Below are 26,058 nucleotides of genomic sequence, written 5' to 3' on the forward strand. Positions count from 1 at the left end.
CAATTCTTTCTCTATAGAACTGTAGTATATTTTTTTTTACAGAGGGCTGTAGTATATGGCAATTCTTTCTCTATGGAAAAGCAAACTACAGTTCAATAGATGAAGTGAAGACGGAAAATAAATCACCAAGCAAATGAAGTACGGTAGATAACACTCCAGTGCAAAGAGAGCCGTCACCAATAAAATAGGGATTTCTTTCCATGGGCAGAGAGGCAGGTCAACTCGGCCACCGACTAGATAAGCATGGACACATTCCGGGCCCAACAGTGCATGTGCCAAACATGTTTGTTTAGAAGGCCCATTCGACCTCACTATTCATCCAACTGGCCATAAGCATGTTGCTAGCGCGGCCGATCGCATTTTTATTATTTATGAAAGGGGAAAATATGTGCCTGTGAAACATTGATAATAGGCCAGCCGGTTTAGTAAATTTGCTAATTCGTTTAATGTTTGTTACGTGCCTACACAGATAATGGAGCAAAGACAGAATTCATGTTTGTGAGGAACATTACACGAATTACAAGTGAATAAAGTTGGAGTTCTGTTTTTTTAAAGACAGAATTCGTGTTACTCCTTTTCATATTATTTTTTCTCACGTATTACATGTTGTTTTCTTACCTATTTCGAGAAACTTTGAATAGTAATAAAACACTTCTTTTTTAATTGTGCACGGGTTATGGTTCCTTCAGCACTCATTGATCTGTAGAAGTTTGAATAGATCATCTGTTTTTAAAACATAGTGCAGTCTCTTTTTTTCATTTAAACTTAGTGCAATCATGCACACATGTATCCCGTAGCCTGCTCACCTATGGCACATCTGGGCCGAAAAGAGTGTTCAAATGAAATTACTTGCACATCTGGGCCCAGTAATTAATGTTGTGTGGTGTCGAGAAAAAAAAATCAAGAACTTATAGCTAGATCCTCTTCTTTTATTGCATGTGAGTTTACACATGAATATAGGAGCTCAAACTTCGAAGCTCACAATCTTGCAAAACATGTACTCTTTAGGGGCTGGCCAACATGCTTGGTTACGTCAGCCCGCGGATCTTTCTTTTTGTACTTAAAAATATCATAGCAGGTGAGATTGCCTAAAAAAGGAAAAAATTCAAGAAAAATTCTACGTAAAATTTTATGCAAGCATATTAATACGAACAAACAGTCAAAAAATAGACAATATGACAAGCCTACACATAAACATATTTTATTCCACTCTTTTCCAATCCATATCCATTGAAAAAATATTTATTTATATATTATGTAACAATACAAACATCTGAAAGCAATATGATATCCAAAGTTACCGGATAAGAATGCATAAGAACTTGCCTAATACGGCAACAATCATGGTGAAGGATAGAATCATGCATTTCGACCACTCGGCTGCTCGGTCGCGCAATCCAGCAGCTTGCATCAAAAGAATCAACAACAGACGAGTTTGGCATCATCCCCTGTGACGGATGAGGAAGATCAACTGTGTTGGCTTGAGGAAATAGAGCAATAGTGAAACAATAATACAAAAAGACGCCGATGGTGTCGGAGTCCAGGGAGCTGCGTCCACGGACTTGCTGAGAGATTTTAGGTTCAAGCTCTGCGGCCGGCTCTAGTTCACGGCCTACGCGACCAGACGTGGACGGAGACGAAGCTCGAGAGGCGCATGCTAACACAGAGCACGACAAGGACACATGAATTTCCCAGGTTCGGGCCACCGTGGTGATGTAAAACCCTACTCCTACTTGGCTGGGATTGCTTGTGCGCAACAGTGCGCTTGGAGCTACAAGGCGAGGTGAGGAAGAAGAAGATCCCTCTCTACAATGGCTGTCCTGCCCTTCTTATAGTGCCTTGGTCCTCTTCCCTGAAAATATGAGTGGGAAGGGATACCACGGGGCGGCAAATTTGAAGGGGGACAAGGGCTCAAGCTTATCCTGGCTAAAGGTGGCTTCACCTGCTAAAGGCGTTATCCTGATGTAAGTATGGGGTCGGCAACGACACATGTCCTGGGCGCTGAGCTGTCTTGATCTTCATACACCAAAGTGGAAAGCTTTGGGACTTGCTTTGGAGGGAGGCAGGCATCGCTGCTCTCTTAACACCGAAGGGGAAACTAGTCTCCGTCGTACCCTGCTGCCCTTATCCTGACAGCAGGGCATCACCCACGTGATGGGCGCGGGCCTCGCGACTCGAGCCACGACGACTCTCTCCGGCAGCCCGGGCTGCCGAACCTTGATCTCACTGGGAGTGTGTGTGCTCCCGCCCTCTCTCCCCCCTTAACGATCTCACTGTAAACTCTGATGATGTAACTTTCTGGGACAACAGTCCGTTCTCATCAATATATTTCGGTGGGGGAAGCCCCCCACCCCCCTGAAAATTCAAAACAAATAACATGTCAAATAACCAAAAAAGGATGCCAGCAAATAAGCACAAGGTTGGCAAAAGGTGAAGACGTGCAACTTTCTGAGGGAGAAGACGTAAATCTTTTTGGCGCTTAATGAAACTCAATATTTACCCATCTTTTATAACAAGTGCTTCAGCAGTAGTAGCATCGGCTGCATAGGTTAGATCAGAGCACTTTGCACTTAGATGCCAAAAATGTACCATTACGATGTCTAAGCATTGCCGCAGTTGCGCCTGCCCCTTCATCAGAGTAGCATTTAGAGCATCTCCAACAGCCGCGCTACACGCCACGTGCAAAAAACTACTTTGCCGCGCGCCCTTCGTCTGGTTTTGCGCGGCCGGCAGCGCTGGCTCCAACAGCCACGCTAAAATGCAGCGCGCACGCCGCTCCAGCAGCGCGCAAAAAATGCAGCGTGCGCGACTCGCCGGGGCATTGCATATGTTACATTTTGGACACCAAATGGATTTGAAACCTTCAAATGAAATGAACATGACATATAAATTTCACACAAACAAGTTGATGAATAAAAGTTCATGCCCACAAGTTCAAAATCATGCCCACAAGTTCATCCAACCAAGTTCAAAATGCAAACCAAGTTCATGACAAAAACGAAAGACACATCAAGCCTCCTCCTCGTCTTCGTCCTCATCTTCGGAAGACGATTCTTCCTCCTCCGAAGATGATTCTTCCTCCTCCTCCTCATCGCGCACCGCATCACGTGAAGCTCCAACGGTGTTGGCATATCGTCGAACACGTTGTGCGCGTCGGCCGCCGGCTCAACGAGTGAGCTCGCCGGCGCTTCGGTAGCCGCCGCGCCCGTCACACGCCCTGCAAGCTTCTTTCTCCTCGCCTTCGTGGTCATCCGCGGCGGCATGAAGAGGCCGCGCGCGAGGCCGATGCTCGGAGGAGCTCCGGCGGTGGCGAGGCCAACGCTCCCCGCGCTAGGGTTTCCGCCGCCGGCGGGGGGGGGGGGGGGGGGGGTCGCGGATGTAGGATGGGGTGAGCGGGGTGCCAGCGTGTGCGTCCATCGGGTCAAGTTTGCCGGCACCGACGCGCGCGGGGCGAAGGTGGCGGGGAGGAGAAAGTGCGGCGCGAGCGCTCGTGTGTGCCGCGCGCGGAAGCCGGCCCCAAATACACAGTGCGAGTTGGCGTTTCGGATCGCGCGGCCAACTACATATGCCGCGCGCGCGGTTAGAGTTTGTCTACAGGTTGCGCGTGCGCTAAAATGGCAAAATTTGCGGCGCGGCTGTTGGAGATGCTCTTAGCTGCCAAAAACTTGGTTCTCTCTCCTTTTTTTTTTCCCTTTTTACAAAAAATATCTAATTTCCAGTGATGTAGGCAAGATCCAGAGTATGAAATACATCAGAACAAGTTAAGTGCCTGCCAAAACTATTCAACAATCCATTGTCGTCCAGCCCGGTTAGGATACCTGGCTTTCACCCAGGCGACCCGGGTTCAAATCCCGGCAATGGAGCCTTTTTTTAAAAATTTCTTTGGACTATACCTAAATTGTAGCACCTGCTAGCGAAATTTCAGAAGTTACGGAGATCATCAATGCTGGCATGGTCTCGAGAGGAGAACCACCAACATCAACCATGAGGTTTCGCGCCTTCCAATCAATATGCCAAATGACAGTAGCGACACCCACATGCCAAGTCTGGGTCGGCAGCCCATCCTGCTGGCATCAGCTGCCAAACAGAGGAGAGATCACCAGGAAATCGAGACGGTGACTCGGTGAGGACGGACCAAACCGCAGCAGCCAAACCGTGGTTGTGTTTTTCATATATATTGAGTACCATTTCTGAAGCAGATTACAATTCAGGCGAATGGATGGGAACAGAAATTATGTGCAGCCAAAATATGTAGTATGGCTGTGCACAGCGCCTTTTGCAGAACTGGTATGCGAGCCATCAAGTAACACAAACACATGGGCATATGAGTGCAGGCCAGATATATTTATTGAGGTGGCCTGCCGCTCCATATATATGAAAAACAACCAGTCCACAGTTTTACTACTCCATGCATGAAAAACAAGCAGAGTTCTATGAGCAGGTGAGCACATAAAGGCAAATTACCTGATTCTTTTTCACAGATCTCTGCACTTGAAAACCCATGTCTTGATTCCCGGTGATCTCTATGCAAGTATGTAATGTAGAGCTCTGTTACGCCTACGCCATTTTGCATTTGCCATTTACTTGACAGAACACCCCCAATCCCCCATTAGCCATTAGCTCAATTTCTGCAAACAAGCTCAAAATATTCCAAGCGATGTTGAATCATGGTCCTTTCATTTCCTTTTTTTTTCTGTTCTGTTTTGGGAACTAACCAAAACCATATGAGTGTGCATATATTATGTGCAGTGTTGGCCAAAAATATGCAACAAATACCTGACTGTTTGGAGCCAAAAGTTGAAAAATATCAAAACCTCTATGAGATCCATCCTTTAGTACCTGAACTTATATCTCGAGATTCAGGTTACATGCCATACTCAGCCACCGAGATCAGCATCTTAAAACTACAGCCACCGAGATGTACCTGAACTTACATCACAAAATCAGGAAACAACACTACAGCCACCGAGACATATAGCAAGCTAAGAACATTACTGAAAAAAAAGGATCACCAACTTCTGAAATCGAGACCAGACCGGACCAGAAGCGAGATCAGCATCTTAACCATCTTGTCCTAGGAAGACCAACTGCGGCACATCATCAGGTGCAGGCTTCAAACACTTCAGTTTTCGTCCGATTCATATTTCAAGACCTTCTTCCCCAGCCTCGGTGATTCTCAGCAGACCACCAGCCGGCGCCGCCCGAGCTGCATCATGAGCTCGCACCGCCTTCTGTTGAAGCGCCGACGGTCCCTCCGGCAGTTTCTTCCTATCGCCGTCATTCTGCAAACCTGCCCACAAATGAAGGAAAGCGCGGATGGCACAAGTCAGCTCAACAGGAGCCAATATTAAGTTCATGCTCTATTCCGAGTTTTCAGATTGCCCAGCAGAAGGCATCAATCCCCACCACATGAAAATTAAGTCCTACTGGTATTTTCTCAGCAACCCAGCAAGAAACATTTAGTGAAGCAGCTGGGTCAATCGAAGCGATCAAGCAATAGAATTATGCATGAATATAGATGTACCTTATGGACTGTAGAAACCCATGTATGGAATCAAAGTACGGAAGTTCTCTCTCTTCCATAGCTTCTTCCACTGTAATGACTTGAGATTAATCTCGTACGTAGATGCCAAGGTCTGTGGCCACGAAAATGATATCACGGCCCTCCACAGATCCAATCACTCTAAGTCTTATCTTGGGATTTTGAATGGGGAGAAGGTTTTTGAGATCGATGATTGCACGCTCAGTCCATGACGCAACTCCATCGGAACCCATCTGCCTTGACCACAGGCAGAGGAGGGTTAACCTGTCCACGTGTGCAAAACCCAAACTGCCATCTGCCATCGCCATGAGGATAGCAGTACCGCAAAAGACAGACCCCTCCGGTGGCGCGTCAATCAGCGATAAGCAGACCAGGGCACTGCTCGCTCCACTCGTCCGTCTCCGGCGAGTACACGCGCGCGCGTGCAACACAATCATCGTCGTCATGACCAATCCTGTCCAGGCCGACGAAGACCACCCGGAAGGGGCCCTCATGGCAAGCGCGGTGGTCACAATCGCTCACATCGCAGAGCACTGCGGCGACCCAATGGTGCGCGGGCGCTTCCAGCTTCATCCGGCGGCCTGTCATTGGGTCCCAGACGACGAGGCCCATATCATATTTATAATGATTGCCCAGGAGAACGCGGCCATGGCGGCAGTCCCACGGAGTGTACCCATGGTCGTCGGGAGCGCGCGCGGCGAATTTCGTGGTGGAGACGAAGTTTGCCACGGGTTCCTCCTCATCAGGCATGCAGAGATAAGGCCATGAATAAAGGAACCCCAGCATGGGGGGAGCTCCATGGAACTCGCCGTAGCGACGGCGGAAACGAGGGCCGGAGAGGAGGCCGAGCCAGAGCTTGCTGGCGAAGGAGGCGCGCGCGAGGAGCGCGGGCTCCTCGGCGGGAGGCGGAGGAAGACCTCCTCGAGGAGCTCGTCCGGCAGCGACGGTGCCGTCGTTGATGTCGTCGTCGGCGGCATGGTCGATGGAGGCGAGGGTTTCGGGTGGTGTGGGGAAATTTGGGGAGGAAAGAGCCTCACTCACGGTCACGGATTCGGTTCATCCAGCGAACGCTCCGACAGTGGCAGTGAGAGTGGGCTGCGCCTGCCGTTGCTCAGTGTTTGGTAGATCAGCCTATTCTTCGTGGCTCAGTTTTTGTATAATTTTTTTTTGGCGAAACATACATATTATTTATCTGCCAACATATTACAATCATTTTGGATACATCTTGCAAGGAAAGGAGGAGTAGTTCCATCCCACAAGCTACACACGTTCTCACTACTGGCCTGTTGCGCACATAAGTGGGCAGCAAAGTTTGCCTCACGTCTTATACAAAGATCAAATTACAATGTAGCAATTGTGAGGCGATCTCTTGAGTCTGATGGAGGATTCCCCTAATTTTAAACCGGTGATGTTGACTAGCCTCCTAAAACCGCACCAAATTATGACGGTTAGTCTCGACAATTACCCGCTGGAAGTTTAAAGTGTTTGCAAGATCAACCACCGCAATATGAGCGCTTCCACCGACAGGGCATTGGCCAGAGAACTGCACCAACGACTTCTTGCAGCAAGGAGACGACCCATACTATCTCGCGCGACACACCCAGTAGCCCCAGTACCAGATATAGGATTAAAACTTCCATCTACATTTATCTTGATAGTATTTTCAGGTGGTGGGTTCCACCTAACCAGTTTATTCTCATGGTGATCAGTGCAATGAGTGGCAGTGGATACCTCCTTAACACCTCTGCTACCCATCGGGCAACTTTGTTTGGTGAGAGGTGCTGATCTCCCCTTTTTTCCTTGTTCCGACCGTCCATATGGCATACGCCGCTGTTGTGATAGTCTCATCATCCTTAGCAGAACAAACCTTCCCACTGATGATATCTGATGCCTAGGTTTTCGGGTGAAGGTGGGGTAGTTTGACACCGGATAGACTCATCATTATTTCCACGGAAAGAACATGCCCCAATATGTTCAATGTGTCGTCTCTTTAAGATACCCATGGTAGGAGTGAACTCATGAAGTACTCCATCAAAAATGCTTTATCTTTGGGAGAACTTTGAGTTGCCAACATAGCCTCCACATGGGATGATCAGAACCTCGTGATGATGTCAGATCAATGTGCCGACGTGCAGCTGCATTATTCGATAGACAGTGATAAGCTGAGCGCACTGAATACATACCATGTTTCTCAAATGCCTAGGCTAAAGTGTCACAGTCCAGAGCGCTTAGAGGAATGGAGAGGATTGCATCTGCATCAGGACGTAGAAAATAGTTCCTTATGAGATGATCATCCCATGTTCCATCTTCCCTAATGAGGTCAGACATTAGAGTTAGGTGAGTATTATCAGGTTTCGACAAGGGGCGTACTAATGGATTAGGCGGGATCCATTTGTCTTCCAAATATCAATCTTTGTGCCTGTTCCCACCCTTTTGATGGGGCCCAAGTTTTTCTATCTCAGTTTTCAGATTTTGGCATGTTTCACACACACACGTAGCTACATAAACATTAGATGACTCTTCCACCTGCTTGTGACTTGAGATGATTTGCCAAAGATGTAGTCTATCATTTTTAAGAAACAACTCCGTACAATGAAGTTTCATTCATTACATATAGTAATACACTACCTCCAAACTACAAAAACATCTTATATTTAGGAACAAAGTGTGTACTAGATTAGTGGTGCAACACATATAATATAACAAATTACAGGCTCGAGCGCGCCCTCGCCAAGTGCCAGGTCACCGCCCTTCCTCCTTCACGGCGGGCTTGGGCCTCTGAGTGAGACAACAAGAAACGCCTGCTTCTTTGGGGTGGACTTGTAGGCATGCAGGACTGTGTGTCTCGACGGTCGGCGGTCACGCGGGTCTCCATGTTGTCATGACGCCCTAGGACAGGCTGCTGCCACGAGGTAGGTGAGCGTCAAAGTGTAGGTTGTGGCAAGTGAAGATTTCGTGATACGAGGGAGAGGCTACTGTCTTAGGTGAGGACAAGGAAGGTGGCAACAACCCTTTTCTTTTCCCAGGTGCTTGTGTAAAGGGTGAACACTATTGAATTCCGCTCAAAAATCAAGGGGGGCTTTGAATTGGGGTAAGTGAGGCCGGGGGAGAGCAGGTCGTCGAATATCGTGTTTAGTTTTCCACGTGTCAAATAACCACCCAATCAACGGTACTCGGACCACCCGAATGTCGCGTCCATCCCCAATATCAGCATCCAAGTGGCGCCCGAGGGAATTCATAGTATCTCCAAATCATCCATCAAGTCTCTTATTATATAGATCCGCCGATGCGACAACGTGGGTGTTGCAGCTGGTAGTTCTGATGTCCGTGATGATCAAATGATGGAAGCTACGGAAGAGGACGTGCTCGATCTCATGGACAATGTCCTGCGGATGACAATCTTAGATTCCTGTACGAGTCTATGAACAAGAGTTGTCGGCGGCAATGAGAGAACGACGAGAAGCGGAAGGAATGCTGAGAGGGACAAGGCAGACGGCAACTGATGTACGTTGTGGTGAAACTTTACAAAGTTTGACTAAGTTCATAGAAACCAATATGAACATTTACAACAAGTAGTGTATATGATGTGAAAATATAATGATGAATCTACTATTATTGATTTGGTATCGTAGATGTTAACAATTTTTATATAAACTTGATCAAATTTTACGAAGTTTGACTTAAAGCAGAGAGAAAATGCAGAGTAAACAAAAACGGAAGGCGTATTAGGAACTCGGGACCATGTGGATCCAATTACGCTCATAAGAATAAGGACTCCTTAGGGCATCTCTAACCCTTACCTTAATTTTTAACTCCCTAAAAACTTAACTCCTAAGGGCATTCCTTTATTTTACTCCCTTATTTTCTAGTTTTCTTAGTTACTTTTTGTTGCTTGTTATTTTGCTTTTCTACATTTTCAAAAACTCAAACAAAAAATATTTAAATTTGAGCAAGTAGTTACTTTTGTTTTAGCTTGGAAATATGTCTACCACACCTAAAAATACCAAACTTTGTGGCTTCACAAATGGTAATAACAATGATTATATTAGTACACCAATTGCTCCACCAACCACTAGTGTTGAATCTTATGAAATCAAACCTGCTTCATTGAACTTGGTAATGAAAGAACAATTTTTTGGTTCTTATATTGAAGATGATGCTTCTCATCTTAATGATTTTGTTGATCTATGTGATATGCAAAAATATAAAGAAGTGGAAGCTGATGTGGTTAAGTTAACCCCCCCCCCCTTTCCATTATGAGCAAAATCTAAAGAATGGTTTCCATCTTTGCCTAAAAATAGCATTGATTCTTGGACTAAATGTAAGAACGGTTTTACCGGTAAATATTATCCGCCTGCTAAATCATACAATTAAGGAATCTTACCATGAATTTTAAACAATTTGAGCATGAGCATGTGGCTCAAGCTTGGGAAAGGTGAAAAATCTATGACTACGAATTTTCCTACACATGGTTTAAGCAAGTGGATGATTATACAAAATTTCTATGCTGACATTCATTATATGTCCAGAAATCTTCTAGACTTGGCTACAGGTGGTATTTTTATGGCTACTACTTTGCGGATTGCCATCAGACTTTTGCATGAAATTACTTCAAACTACACCCAATGTATACTGAAATAGCTCCAACTAGTAAGAAGGTAAAATTTGTTGGGGAGATCTCTGGTTTGAATGATAAAATAGATATGATTGTTTTATGCTTGCTTCTAAACATGCTCCTAGTGATGTCAAGGATGTTTCTCTTGTTGCACTTGTTGAACAAAGTACTCCCTGCGATTCAGTTCAAAACCGTGACACTTATTATTGGTCGGAAGTAGGAATGAACAATTGTATGTTAAACAACTTTGCTAATAATGCTTATAGAAACAATTTTGATGGTAATAATAATTATGCTAGACATTATTCTCAAAACAATTTTAGATTTTTTTATGGTAATAAAAGTGTGCCTTATGAAATAGAAAGTGCTATTAAGGACTTTATTGACACTTTGATTCATGATGCTCTAGAGATGTTTTAGCAACAATTTTTATGGTAATAAAAGGATTTTAGAGATGTTTTAGCAGTAAATTGGATAAGCTAGAAAATGGGATGCTTAAGATTGATACTTTGATTCATGATGCTGAAGTACTTAAGATTAAAGCTTTGCCCAAATATCATATGTCTAAATCTCTTAAAGCTATTCAAATTGTTTTCAATAATAAATTAATAATGATAGGATGATTGCCATTCTTAGAGCTAGACGTGAGAGAGAGAGAGAGAGAACAACAAAAAAGAGAGGCTACATATTCTGAAAATTATGGAAGTAGGGGTATTGAAATGGTAAAAACTTTAAGTAGCACTAAAACCCCTTCGTTGGACGAACTCACAAACTTGCGGCTAAACCAACAACAATAGTAGCCTATCGAGTATACTGGACGCACCTTCATGACTAAACCAACAATTATAGTAGAATATAGAGTTTTTTTACAAGGATGAGAAGCTCCAATCTGCCCGAGGGCAATGCTCCTCGGCACCATGGGTCGCGTGCGGACCATGACCTCACCTTGCAAGAGACCTCATGTGGTGGCAAGCAACGTGGATGCACGTTGGTGATTTTTTTGGGGGTGGGGTGGGGGGGGGGGGGATGGCCCGCGGCTGGCTCGGGCTAGTGTTTTTTGTTTGGGGGGGGGGAGATGGGCCGCGACCGGCTCGGGTTAGGGTTTGGGGGAGGGGGGGATGGGCCGCGACCGGCTCGAGTTAGGGTTTGGGGAGGGGAGGGGGGCGTCGACGCCGAGGATTTATACGGGTCCAATCGGGGCAAGAGGAGGGGGAAATAGGATTTAGGGAGGATTCGAGTGATTGTTCGAATTGGAGTAGAAAAGGGCATCTTTTGAGGTTTAACCCCTCAATTTTTTGACAAGTTTCTTTAGGGGTGGTTTAGTCAGGGTACAACTCCTCAAAAGGTTCCTTCTTGAGAAGTTAAACGATTGGTTTCCAGGGATAGAGACTAGAGATGCCCTAAGTTTGGGCCGCCGCCGGCGGTTCCTTCCGCCGAACCCTACTCCGCTCCGGATCCTCCCCAACACCATCCCGCCGCCCCTCCCGCCGGCGCACATCCATGGTCGGTTAATTAGATTCCGCGTGAGGTTTTCGCCGGGGGTCGGCGTTGGATTCCGCGTCGGTTCCGAGTCGATCGAGGAGCCCTTTCCATATCGAACACGCCGCAACTCGATCGGCCGAGTTCGCGTCCCCCAAGAACTCGGCGTCCCGTCTCGCCGAGATTATATATAGGGCCGCGAGCTCCACGAAATCCCCCGTGATTTCGGCGGCGTCCAAATCCAAAGAGAACTCATGAGGGGGGATCGATCGGCCATGAGGGTCACCCGAGGTATGCACCTGGAGGCGAAGATGGGCGAGAACGCGTGGCGCGCCGGCGAGGTGGTCTGGGGCAACGGACACTCGTACGTCCTGCGGTGGTTCGATGGCGGCCCAGACTCTGAGCGCATCCGGAGGACGGATGTCCGGCCGCTCCCGGATCCCGCCGTCAAGCTGCCGGCGGACCTTGCCACCGGCGACGAGGTTGAGGTGTTTCACAGCAACCTGTGGAAGCGCGCCGTGGTCGTGGGAGCCGCCGGCCACGGTCAGTTTGATGTCAAGATCGCCCGCTCGACCGAGGTTCTTACGGCGGACACGAGCGTGCTGCGGCCCCTTATGGCGTATCGGGGAGGGGAGAAAGGCTGGGTCTTGATCCACAAGGTAACGCCATCGCCGTCCCCTTCATCTTTTCCTCATGTCTGCAGATTTTTTCTTTTGCTGACGGCGTCTTGCCCTGTTTCTCAACCTTCTTCCTCGCTACAGGATAACGAAATCCCCGCCGAGAGCGCCGTGCCATGGCGCCCCGTGGCCGTTAAGAACATCAAAAGCAAAGCCAATGACAATGGAGGCGGCAAGTTCGCCGCGCATTCCACCAATCTGGGTCTGGGCAAGACGAAGAGGAGCAATTACGCGGTGGACGCCGACATTGTCAGGGATGTCAAGAGATTTCAGGGCAACAACGTCTTCTTGGCCAAGAGAGAACCCGCAGCAAGGTACCACGACAACAACATAGAGGTGATGGATGTACACCCAAGCCATTACCTCAAGAAACGGGAGCAGGAGACGAGCAATCATACTAAACCCAACGATGAGGAAATTGATGTGATCGGAGGAGGAACGGACAGCGACAACGACGACGATTCCAACAGTAGCAAGTCTGATCCATCGTCGTCGGACGGAGACAGCAGCAGCAGTGGGGGAAGCAACAGCAACAGCAACGCCGGCGCTCGTGCAGTTCCCCCGACCGCCGAGCATTGCCAAGAAAATCAAGAAGTCCAGTCGCCGCCGAGCTGCAAGGAAGAGGAGCAAGATTCTGAGGAGAGGACCGAGTCCCGTGGCAGCGCGAGAATGCGCCACCGACCGGCGGACGAGGAAGAGGAACAGAATGAGCAAGAAGTAGAGGAGCATGATCACCGCGTCCATGGCCTGGAGCTGGAGGCCTACGTGAGCGTCATGAAGGCCTTCTACTTCACGGGACCGCTGACCTGGGCCAAGGAGGAGCTGCTGTCCGACCTCCGCCTGCAGCTCCACGTCTCCAGCGACGAGCACCTGCAGGCGATATGGCGTCTCAAGGGGAAGAAGTAAAAAAACCGCAGGCGTTTCAGTTCAACGGCGGGTATTGCTGATTGCTGTAGTTTGTAACCTGTCAATCTGTGATAGTAGATTACTGTACGTAGTTGGGAGTGTCAAGTCAGTCATCAGTTGACTGAATTTGATTTGGATCTCAGTCAAAGTTTGATTTTGATCATTTTGGGTCTTAATCAAATTTTGATTCTGAATTTGGGTCTCAGTCATCAGTTCCAACTTAATTCCAAACTTATTGGCTGATTGATAGTTTGTCACCTGTGAATCTGTGATGCATTGCTCTAGTGATTGCTAGTTTGTCACCGGTGATACATTGTAGTTGGGAGTGTCTAATGATCATTAGACCGAGTTAGATTTGGGTCTCAGTCAAATTTTGATTTTGGGTCTCAGCCAAATTTTGATTTTTAATTTGGCTCTCAGTCATCAGTTCCAACTTCCAAACTTAACTTAGATTCTGTGTGTTTGGGATATAGGTTGACAACCACTGAAAACTGAGAAGCCACTGGTCTCGCTGCTCTGTTTATATGAAGAGAAGCACCAAATCAGAAGACCGCAAAAAACCAAACAAAAACGTGAATTGAAGTCCCACAAAAATGTAATGAAAACTAAAGAAAAGATTAATAAACCACAAAGCAGATACTGAAAAATAGTGGAAATTGAAACTGATGGGGAAAAGAGCTGACATATACTTGTAATAAATGAGTACGACAAGGATGACATATATTGTGATGTGACAAGGATGAAGTAAATGCAAAATATCACCTCTGTAACTTGATATAAGACATTTTTTGACACTATGACAGTGTCAAAAAACGTCTTATATTTTGATACGGAGGGAGTACTAAAATAAAGAGAGTACTTCAATAAATAGAATGCGGAAAAGATAAAGACCGAATAAAGAGTATGAAAAACAAACCCAGGACTGAAGGAAAAACAATATTCAAGCATTGACTTTCCTGTAAATCAGAAGTTCAAAAAGATTATCAAAGTCACGAGCCAAACATGAAAAACATCTGTCGACCAAGGGCAATGAATGGGTCATGATTTCCATTATTATACATAGTTGGCGCAGTTTGCCGATATCACAACCAGTTGGCACGACATTGTTCAGTTTCTCAATATTACTGCATCGATAATGCACAGATGTTACAGCCTTACAGAAAAACAGAAAATCTCAGTCACTTACACCAGGCTAAGAAAAGTCGGGGCACTTATTCCAGACCTACGCCACTTATTGAGTTGCTAAGCTGACAACAGTCTCAGAACCCAAGATATGCAGGACCGGGTGCACATATTGCCTCAACTTGTTTTTTGGAATGTAAAGGATCTGATGAAGTTCCTCAGATTCGCGGCAGCTCTGCTATGTTCAGGTATAACTACTGATGAAAGGACACCAGCATTTTGGCAACTTAGTCGAAAGGTCAGAGAGGAAAAGGATCAGATGAAACATATATCATATAATCATTTTGTTCTTGAGTCTACCTACAAGAGTTTATCAAGAAAAGGATGCATTATTTTGGTCAGATAAGTAGCCAAACAAACATTAGCTGAGAAAAATGTATTTGATGCTACACATAACCATACAACATGAACAGAAATGGCCTTTAGCTTCAGAGAAGGGATTTTTGCCGCAAAGGACAACATGCAGGTGAGCAAATCTGAAAACACCCACGTGAAGAAATCAATTGGAAAGTCCCTTACTGATTCGTCACTATATCCTCTCGCCGAACTATTATTAAGCAGGAAAGGGGAATAAAAAAGAGTGCTTACAGTCAAGCAAGGTATGGGCGCAGAAACAAACAGAGCAAGGGCTCTGAGCAAAGAGTACAGAGCAGTATAGAGAGCACACGGCGCCGGCGGCGGGTTCATCAAAGATCCTGGAGTTTTTCTCATCTCTTCCCCAATCCATATGAACAGAGAAACTGAGAAAACACGGATGAGACTACAGATTCGAACCCAGCCCCCGACCATCGACATCGAACACAGAAGTATATAGAAAGAATCTTAATACTATTCAACAATCCATTGTCGTCCAGCCCGGTTAGGATACCTGGCTTTCACCCAGGCGACCCGGGTTCAAATCCCGGCAATGGAGACCTTTTTATTTCCTTTTCGTTTCAACTTTTATTTTTGAATATATACCCAAATTGCTGCCCCTTTTTTCGTTTCAACTTTTATTTTTTAATATATACCCAAATTGCTGCCCCTTTTTTCATTTCTTTTTCGTTTCAACTTTTATTTTTGAATATATACCCAAATTGCTGCCCTTGTGTAGTACTAAATATTGATGCTAAGTTTAAACTTGACCTTCTTCCCTTGAAAAACAGCTTGGCTGCTTTTTATTTTGGCTATACTCAAACTGCAGCAATTGTGCCGTAGGATGGCAATCCAACGGCAGATCCTAGAAAACAACTTAATCCTCAGCTGGACATTATTCATAATCATCCACAATAATATCTTCAGAATTGAGGGAAGGTAAGATAAGCCACCTCAGGTAGATTCTCTTGACCATCCGATCTTTTCTTTGGTGGTCGATAGTCATTTGATGCTCAAGTGGTAGGTAGATATAAAGGGGGAGGGGGTGTAAGAAACCCTAGTCCTTGCCTTTCTCCATTCACCCCATGCCGACGCCACATACGTTCCTCCTCTCCTCTCTCGTCACTCTCACGCCCCTCCTCGCCTGGATCTCTTGATGCATGTGCCCATGTCCCCGTCTCTTTCCATCCTTGGCTCCTTGCATCGTAAGGGCGCTCACATGTGTGGCGATACGCAGATGCGATTTCGCGACGCTGACAAGCGAGGACGCGGAGGACTCATGGGTTCAACCTCAGGAGAATTTGCGGCGATCTCATGTGAGGCACATACCTCCTCCCAAAAAGGTAGTGGCGCTCACAATATATGTTGAGTGTTGTACAGATCCATGGTAAGGAGGACCAGAGCACCTCCCGTACAAGTGAAACGATGGAGGATCCAGAGCCCCTCCCCTACAAAGGTAGTGGCGCTTTCAATCTCTGTTGGGTGTAGTACATATGCACGGTAAGGAGGACCGGAGCACCTCCCCTACAAAGATGAAATGATGGCAAGGATCCAGAGCGCCTCCGCGGGCATTACTTCGACGATAATGGATCCAGAGCCCCTCCGCTGACAATCTTGCTCTCCTCTCACCCAATTCATGTGTCAAAACGGAAGCAACGCCGGAGGTGGCTTGTAGCGATGGAGCAACCTCGGAGTAGAGGTCAGGAGGTCTACATGGCAGCCGACGCCCCGTCTGCTTTCAACATCTCCAGGTAACATCGAAAGCCCGAGGCGAACTTATCCTATATTATTTCATAATTCATAGGTCAAGAATCAACTACCCTTCATTGATTCGATTTGTATGCATATATTTTGTCCACCAGACCTTGGTGAGATCATCATCCGTTCTCCTCGTCTCCAATACCATGGTAGTTAACTAATTATGTTCCCTTACCTTTCTCCTTCCTATTTTATGGCATGCCTTCTAGATTCATCATAGGTTGTATCTTTTTCATAATTGGTATGCCTATAAAATCCCCATTCAAGAAAATATCCAACAAATTAGTGATGGTCCCCATGGAATCATGACAACATGTTATGTAGGGGGGTTATCTAATAATAGAACAATTCTTAATCTGGTTCCAACACTAATTTACTTTTAGTTTTTCATCGCTCTAAGTGTACAATGAATATAATTAATACTTCATATAATAACATTGGTGTACCCTATGACTTAACAGCCTGATGCTTAGTGTTGTAGGGTTTTGTATAACTGTGTGTGGCCTTTGTTGTCTTTGTTAATTTAAAGTTGGGCGCTCCTTGCACCTTTCATCTAAAAAAAGTTGTAGGGCTTCCTTTAGAGTCCCAGTCTGGCAATACATATTTGTGTAAATGAGAACATCTAATAATTTCACATATCATCCTTGTCCTTAGATGTACTTGTGTTATTCAAAAGGAGCACATTCATCGGCAAAAAACACTAGTGATATTTCATCTTCTGTGTACGATGTGGCATGCTATAGTGAATGCAAGTGACTTATGAACACTAATATATGTTTCCAAAAAATGAAGGTAGTGGAATTGTGTTAATTCAAACCCATGACATTCTTGTGGTGGGTTGTAAAGAAAATTATATGCACTCGCACATCATGGGATGATATTAGTTTCTTCAAATATAATTAAGTCAAACATGATAGAAATGATGAACATAACATATGATACAAAAAAGCATTAAAAATTGAAATGCATACTAGATTTAAGAGAAATTACAAACACTCTCTAATACCTCTAGTGCTAGAGTAGACCTTCCAAACACTCCCTAATATCGCTAATTATTGACCCTATGTTTCCATTAAGGATGGCATACTCTTGGCTTCCCATCAACTTACAATTCTCATTGGAGAGGCCATAAATTTAAGGCATGCACAGTTCAGATTCTTACACTAATGGTCGATGACCAATTAATGCATATGTAGTTGCCACTATCTCTACATCAAGCCATTTGCAAAGAATAAACTCACATTGAGCTTTAGTCTTTCTATATAGCAATTAACAACCTTGAGTAAGTAGCTATCAATCTCTTTTTTGTCATCGTCATAAAAAAGAACATTAGGTAGCATACAATAGTTATGCATGGTCCATCTTTCACCATTGTTGGCCCATAGAGCCGAGCCCTAAATCCAAGGGATCATGCCATGAGCATTGCCTTATGTGCAAGAAATTCTCCTTGGATGTACAAGGTGACATTTCCCCCCTCATTTGATGTTATTAGGCTTGTAAAACCATTTAATAGCTCTGGCGGCGGTTGCTTCACTTCAGGTGAAAGTAACCCAATATACAAAATCATGGATCTTTCACAATAGTAATGAAACATTTGTTTGGGATGGGACCAAACTTCACATATTCTACTTCAAGTGAACTTTTTCCATAACTTTCTAGTAGCTTGCCATCTTAAAATTCTCCCTATACTAGATAACTCCACTCCAGTTCCCTTATATTCTAAGTGTTATCCAAAGGAAATTGGACTATAAGAAAAATATTGCCCTCACTTCTGCATTTTTTCTCATAAGCTCAGGAAAAATGCAGGCGCTATTTTACCTCTTACAATTGATTCTGTTAGTGTGTTGCCTAATTAAAAAATCATACCCACTAACCTGGAAGCAGTGTGACCTGGTGAAGTTGTCAACACCAATTTGCTTGTTGACACTATAGTCAGGAGTGTTGGTAACTTTATTAGGTCACAGACCTTCCATGTTGGTGGGCATGATTGGTCAATTAAGTAGTACCCTAAAGGAACCAATCGTAAGTGCCAAAAGCACATCTACATTCTTGCCGACCTTATGTGCCAAAATGCAAAAGTGAGGACAATGTTTTCCTATAGTTATTTTTCTTAGGACAATACTTAGAATGCAAGGGGAATGGAGTGATAAAGCTACTTAGTACATAGGGAGAATGTAGGATGACAATATACTATAAGTTCATGGAATAAGGTTTACTTGAAGTACAATATGTTAAGTTTGACCACATCACAATCGAATGTTCTATCACTACTTTGAAAGATCCATTGGTATTTCACACTAAGTTTCTTTCACTGGAAGTCAAGCTACCACTGCCATGGTCATCGAACTGTTTTAGAAAGCTACTATCATCAAAAGAAAGGCTGAATTTCAACATTCCCATCCAGACTTAACAAAGGTGACAAGCCATGTGTATTAACTTGTGCACATGCCTCCTTATGTGTAAGCTAATCATATGCTGCGTGATGCTATTCACCTGTATTGTAAATCTCTAATTCTAAATAAAGTTGGTAAAGTATCAATAATTGGAGAGTAATAAGAGGAACCCCGATCACCCGTCCCCCTAAAATTTCACTCATAAACCGTTTTGAGGAGGGGCCATCCCTACTTTGGGGACCTCTTCTTTTATGGACACCACAACCATCCCCCGCCCCCTTAACTCATACTATTTTTTTTTCTTCGTTTCACATTGAAAGGGGTAAAAATAATGGAGGGCGACCGACAAGCTCCAGCGGCAGTCTCTGGTGAGCTCTGATGAATTCCAAGGGTAGTGGTAGGAGGAAAAGTTTCATGGTGGTTAGTGGCGTTTGGGGTTAGGGGAGTGATGAGGCACCTTGTTCCTAGATGAAAGAAGAAAGGAGATGGAATCCTGGATGGGGGGGGTCTCTACTTTGGGGGTCAATAGGGAGATAGTTCAAGTGTTTTTTTGTCCAAAATCCTAAAATACCAGATAGAGTACGAGTGCAAGGGAAATGTTAGAGTTATTTTATTTTTGCCTCAAGGAGATGTTTAGAGTTTTATAAGGCACAATCTAAGAAATTGTTTATGACCTGTGTTACAATGACTTTCTACAATGTCACAATCAAGAATAACCACAAGAATCTCATAATCACATTCGATATGAATCTAACATAAGCGTGAAGGACTTACGAATAGCCCCAAGTCCTTGACAAAAAAAAATGAAAATGAAAACATTGTGAATGAATGGCAATCTCACAATTGTACGTCAATTTGTGCAGGTGCATTTGCATCTCTATGTTCGAAATATTTGGAATTTAACCTTAGCTATGGCATGTGAAATCGTGAAGCTCTCACAAATCGCCTCAATCTTTACGGTGCTGACATTTATAGTGTGCGAGTCCCTCATAGTCTTTTAAGAAAGTCTTCATGTTGAATGGAGATGTTTTACCTCTTGTTAACAGGTCGGACGACCGCAATCCAGGGGCACGTGGCAGCTGGTTAACAGTTTCGGATCCTTCCCCCGACTGCACAGCGGCGACACATTTTCTCTCTCTCTCTTGTTTCTTCCCGATGTAGGCTGGATCCGAATTATTCTTTCCCTTGTTGCCTCGATCGAAGCCAAGCTGATCAGGAGCCAGCGGCGCCGGAACCGGTGCGACGACACCCGAATTGCCACCATCCGGAGCCCTTCTCTCCCTAGTGAGCTCTTGTACTTCCAAGAACAGGGGGTGGTCGCCCCTTCATTTGGCGAATTTCTGTTTAGATATCCTCCTTCGGCATCAGAACAAGATTCATATTTCTTCCTTTCTTCTGGTTGTAGGCGGAATCTTGCCATAGAAATTGGCCCCTTTGCTCTAGCAATTATTATAGTTTAATTAACAGAGCGAAGGGCATCGCTGGAAAGGTCGTATCGGGCACGGTTCAGAGCGATAATTTGTTGTTTTGTCGAAAGGGGATTTTGATGTGCAGCCCGTGTGTTGTTAGTGCAGTGTTTTTGTTTTGCAGAAGGTGACAATGTACATGCGGTTTCGGTGATATAAGCAGTTATTTATTTATTTCTCGTAGGAAAAGATGAGTGTGGAAGGAAACGGCGATAGAACTAGTATATCACATCTCACGTACTGTACGTCGGTGATATAGAGCTCAGAATCCATAACTAGTCACGAATCCATTGTCGTCCAGCCCGGTTAGGATACCTGGCTTTCACCCAGGCGACCCGGGTTCAAATCCCGGCAATGGAGCCTTTTTTGTTTTTGTTTTCTCTAGTTTCTGTGATGTGCTGCCTTTTATTTTGACTACTAGCATATATGCCTGTGCGTTGCAATGGGATTCTGTGATGTGCTGCCTTTTATTTTGACTACTAGCATATATGCCTGTGCGTTGTAATGGGACTACGGGAGATAAAACAGTATGCATTTAAAGTCAGAGAGACTACGGGAGATAAAACAGTATGCATTTAAAGTCAGAGAGAATTATATGTGCAAAAAAAACCCTGTGTGCACACGAAAAAGGAACATTTAACTTCTCGGTTTCACCGCGTGTGAAGGAATTCAATTCCCTATTTTCCATTCATTGATCGAGGGCATTTAAGAGTTTTGTTGCATCATCATACGCTAGAGAAGGTCCATGAGTTATTCAATCTACTCTTCCTTTCAATCCTTTCAATCAAGGATTTTAAGATATGAAGTTTCTGAATATTCTAATAGACATGAAGATTTTTTTAAATCCCGCACAGTTTTTTTGTAAATTATGTAGACGTTCGAAAAAAATACGAACAATATATGAAAGTGTTTAAAATTCACAAACATTTTCTGAAAACACCAACTTGTTTTACAAAAAACATGAACATTATTTCAATTTTTTGTAAACATGTTTTTTAAACGGGAACATGTGTTGAAAATTCATAAGACTTTTAGAAATGTTTATATTTTATACACGAATATTATTTTTATTTTCTAAAATTTCACTAAAACAAGAATATTTTTAGAATTTGGAGCATTTTTGAAATGCTATTTTATTTATAGAAATATCGAACAATTTTGAAAAAAATATTTTTAAAAAATGGGAAATATTTTGCAAATCGAATTCAGAAGATTTTCCAATTTTTTATAATTCTGGATGATTTTGAGAATTTTTAATTTATGAAATAAAATCTAAAAGAAAAATAAACTTGGAAGGGAAAAAGAGATAGGGAAAGGAGAATAAAAATAGAAGTAAAACACAGAAAAAAGAAAAATGGGCCAGCCCATTATTGGTTGTCCTATGCAAAACTCTGAGTATTTATCGCCCAATGCGCAAAATAGAATTTTCCCAACTGCATGAACAGAAAAATAAATGGGCTGGTTTCGGTGGGCCACAGCGCGCGGCCCATGTACAAAAAATTCTTTTCTACTCCCTATAGTAGACAAACGCATTAGAATTTAGTACCACCTCGGATAGAAAAAAATATTTTCGATGGTGAACGGATGAAAAATTAACAAAACGCACCTTACTTTATTAATAGGTATATATATAGATATCCAAATTGCAGCACTTGCTAACTATACAAAAACCATCATATATCACTAAATATGGCTCTTTTGTGTTGCTGCCTTTTTTTATTTTACTATACCCAAATTGCAGCTCTGGCCTCTTGTCAGCTATACAAAAACCACATGTAGCGCTAAATCTTTCTGCTAGTTTAAACTTGTTCGGTTTTTGACAAAAAATAATTTGGCCGATTTCCATGGATTGTAGAATGAAAGTGAGCGTATGAAATGTTTTATCTTATTTTTTTATGGAAGAGAATGAAATATAGGAGTTGTTTTTGGTATTTCCACCCAACACTTAGCCGTTTGGGAGGCAAACAATTTTTATTTTTTGCAATTTTGAGCGTGGCGTGGCTTTGTACTTTTATTTTTCTTTCATAATTTACAATAAAACTAATGTAGATTAATTAGATCAATACAAAGTACATATATCAATCAATATATGGTGCAGTTATAAGTGCGGTCGATACAAATCCTAATTAAAGGATTACATAAATCAATACGACGACATCGTTTCACAATCTTCTCAACGGAAAGTTAGGTCTCAGGCAACGTAGTTTTGCTCCCTCGGGTGGTGTACCCTTCTTCGTTGTAGTCGTCATCTTCCATATGGTCAACACCAGATTGGTCAAAGTCTTCTAATGGATCAACGACAACACGGCTTGACTTTGTCGGGTCGGTTGTGTACAAGCGTTGGGCCAACTATCCTTATTATTTGTCCTGATGATGTTCTTCATGTTCGACTGCCTCTTGGCCCTTCCCCCTTTCGGCTCTTTGTTAAAATGGTTTCTCGCGTCCTCATCTGCCGTCCCTTTGATGTCGGAAACAACATCCTCCTCGTCCTCACCATGCCTTGTCCACCGTATATAACCAGGCATGAAATCATGTCCGGGCAAGTGCATCCTCACATGAGAAGTAAAACGGTTGATCAAAACTTCGTTCTTGCACTTTTTACAAGGACGTAACATCTCCGCTTTACCCATTCGATTCATATCTTCCACCGCCTCCTTGAAGAACCCATTTATAGTTCGATCTACAAGGATCGAGAGTATATCGACTAGAGGGGGTGGGGTGAATGGGAGATTAAAAAATTCTTGCGGAAGTTTGAACCGAGCCCAATCACAGCAGCGGAAATATTTCAGTAGATCAAGTACAGGCTAATAGATTAGAGCTAAGAAAATCTTCCTAGGAAAGATGTTATAATCATTCGCGCATAATAGCTCACTGTTTTGACAATCACGATGGTAATGTATTATGCTACCAGATAAAACAACATGAGAAAGCAAACAGGGATGAACTAGAATGCATGGGAGTAAACGAGATACGAAAGACTACTGAAGAACAGATAGAGACGCGGGCAAGAAGAGTTAAAGCACAGTACCCGGCGAGAGCAAACTAGTGCGAGATGTTACTAAGAATATAACCCAGTTGAATGACAAAGTAACACCACAGAACAAGGAGGCGCACATACAAACAAACAACCTTGAGAATAACCAACTGAAAGACACTAAACAACATGGACGATACAGACGACTAATAGATGGCAGATATAGTACATCATAGATATCTATCAATACGAAGTGCCGAAAGTAAACTGGTGAAGGAAATACAGTAGAGTAGAATGAACCGGTGGTGCTCGATGGCGACAGATGAATTTTGTAGACCAGTTCGCCCTTCTACCAAAGGACTACTTCTGGTTGGAGGGACTTGTGATTGAACAAGCAAACCTCTCTTCATTGTATTCCCCTTCAACTCGAAGCCGATGAGACTCCGGTTGATTTCACTCATGGTAGATACTTGTCGATGATCTCCAAATCTTTGACAGACTTCTTCGCGAACCACAATTACTCTTGACTGCCGAAGACTTTTCTTGGTGAAGACAATTACTCTTCATCACTCAAGCCGACACCTATCCGTCTAGAGAGTGCGCAGCTCTCAAGAGTAATAGGTACAAGAACTCTAACTCAGATCTACTGTGATGCTCAACCACCGTCTAAATTTTGGCTCTTGGTTTTCTCTCGGTGGATCTTAAACTCAAATCTCTCGAGAGGGGATGCCCAATCAATCTTCTCAGAAATCTCAAGCGGAGCAGCCAACAGACAACGTTGGAGCGGGGCATCTATATATAGCCGCATCCTTTCCTGATGGGAAATGGCCAAATTGGACACACGGATCAGCGAATGGCTGAACGACACGTTTCCAACGGTCGGATTTTGAGCACAACGGTAACATTCCTTGCAGAGCAAGAAATGCTAACTCTTCGGTCCGAAAGATATCTCTTGTAGCACCGAAGAACAACATCTTCTACTGATAGGTATGTTGGGGAACGTAGTATTTCAAAAAAAAATCCTACGATCACGCAAGATCTATCTAGGAGAAGCATAGCAACGAGCGGGGAGAGTGTGTCCACGTACCCTCGTAGACCGAAAGCGGAAGCGTTAAGTAACGCGGTTGATGTAGTCGAACGTCTTCGCGATCCAACCGATCTAGTACCGAACGCACGGCACCTCCGCGATCTGCACACGTTCAGCTCATTGACGTCCCTCGAACTCTAGATCCAGCTGAGGCCGAGGGAGAGTTCCCTCAGTACGACGGCGTGGTGACGGTGATGATGAAGTTACTGGCGCAGGGCTTCGCCTAAGCACTACGACGATATGACCGAGGTGTAAAACTGTGGAGGGGGGGGCACCGCACACGGCTAAAGATCAACTTGTGTGTCTATGGGGTGCCCCCTTCCCCCGTATATAAAGGAGGGGAGGAGGAGGCCGGCCGGCCACAAGGGGCGCGCCAAGGGGGGAGGAATCCTACTCCTAGTAGGAGTAGGTTTCCCCCTTTCCTAGTCCAACTAGGAGGAGAAGGAAGGAGAGGGAGAGGGAAAGAGGGGCCGCGCCCCCTCCCCTAGTCCTATTCGGACTCCCCTTGGGGGGGGGGGGCGCCACCTCTTGGTTGTGGCCCTCTCTCTCCCCTAAGGCCCACTAAGGCCCATAACTTCCCGGTGGGGTTCCAGTAACCCTCCGGCACTCCGGTTTTATCCGAAACTCTCCGAAACACTTCCGGTATCTGAACAACATGGTCCAATATATCAATTTTCATGTCTCGACCATTTTGAGACTCCTTGTCATGTCCGTGATCACATCCGGGACTCCGAAAAACCTTCGGTACATCAAATCACATAAACTCACAATACCAATCGTCATCGAACGTTAAGTGTGCGGACCCTACGGGTTTGAGAACTGTGTAGACATGACCGAGACACCTCTCCGGTCAATAACCAATAGCGGAACCTGGATGCTCATATTGGCTCCTACATATTCTATGAAGATCTTTATCGGTCAAACCGCACAACAACATACGTTGTTCCCTTTGTCATCGGTATGTTACTTGCCCGAGATTCGATCGTCGGTATCACAATACCTAGTTCAATCTCGTTACCGGCAAGTCTCTTTACTCGTTCCGTAATACATCATCCTGCAACTAACTCATTAGTCACATTGCTTGCATGTCTTATAGTGATGTGTATTACCGAGAGGGCCCAGAGATACCTCTCCGACAATCGGAGTGAAAAATCCTAATCTCGATCTATGCCAACTCAACAAACACCATTGGAGACACCTGTAGAGCATCTTTATAATCACCCAGTTACGTTGTGACGTTTGATAGCACACTAAGTGTTCCTCTGGTATTCGAGAGTTGCATAATCTCATAGTCAGAGGAACATGTATGAGTTATGATGAAAGCAATAGCAAAAAGCTAAACGATCATAGTGCTAAGCTAACGGATGGGTCTTGTCCATCACATCATTCTCTAATGATGTGATCTCGTTCATCAAATGACAACATATGTCTATGGCTAGGAAACATAACCATCTTTGATAAACAAGCTAGTCAAGTAGAGGCATACTAGGGACATTCTGTTTGTCTATGTATTCACACATGTACTAAGTTTCCGGTTAATACAATTCTAGCATGAATAATAAACATTTATCATGATATTAGGAAATGTAAATAACAACTTTATTATTGCCTCTAGGGCACATTTC

At 44.3% G+C, this 26,058-nt stretch overlaps 1 protein-coding gene, 1 long non-coding RNA gene and 3 other non-coding genes across 5 annotated transcripts; 4 read left to right on the plus strand and 1 right to left on the minus strand.

Moving 5' to 3' along the window:
* Nucleotides 1-128: 128 nt before the first annotated feature.
* Nucleotides 129-6,613, minus strand: LOC123180051 (uncharacterized). The gene is made up of 3 exons (XR_006490682.1): nt 5,525-6,613; nt 4,465-5,290; nt 129-2,355 (listed from the first exon to the last, which is right to left on the minus strand). It is a non-coding gene; the product is annotated as an uncharacterized lncRNA (long non-coding RNA).
* Nucleotides 3,790-3,863, plus strand: TRNAE-UUC (transfer RNA glutamic acid (anticodon UUC)). The gene has a single exon. It is a non-coding gene; the product is annotated as a tRNA-Glu (tRNA).
* A 4,888-nt stretch (nt 6,614-11,501) lies between the features above and the next one.
* Nucleotides 11,502-13,476, plus strand: LOC123163887 (uncharacterized). Its single transcript, XM_044581295.1, has 2 exons — nt 11,502-12,295; nt 12,398-13,476. The coding sequence occupies exons 1-2, from the start codon at nt 11,891-11,893 to the stop codon at nt 13,217-13,219; spliced, it is 1,227 nt and encodes a 408-aa protein (XP_044437230.1). The 5' UTR covers nt 11,502-11,890; the 3' UTR covers nt 13,220-13,476.
* Nucleotides 13,477-15,240: 1,764 nt separating this feature from the next.
* TRNAE-UUC (transfer RNA glutamic acid (anticodon UUC)) lies at nt 15,241-15,314 on the plus strand. Its single transcript has one exon. It is a non-coding gene; the product is annotated as a tRNA-Glu (tRNA).
* Nucleotides 15,315-20,658: 5,344 nt separating this feature from the next.
* Nucleotides 20,659-20,732, plus strand: TRNAE-UUC (transfer RNA glutamic acid (anticodon UUC)). Its single transcript has one exon. It is a non-coding gene; the product is annotated as a tRNA-Glu (tRNA).
* Nucleotides 20,733-26,058: the final 5,326 nt, after the last annotated feature.

The sequence above is a fragment of the Triticum aestivum genome, chromosome 1D (genome assembly GCF_018294505.1).
Source record: "Triticum aestivum cultivar Chinese Spring chromosome 1D, IWGSC CS RefSeq v2.1, whole genome shotgun sequence".
NCBI classification, from domain to species: Eukaryota; Viridiplantae; Streptophyta; class Magnoliopsida; order Poales; family Poaceae; genus Triticum; species Triticum aestivum.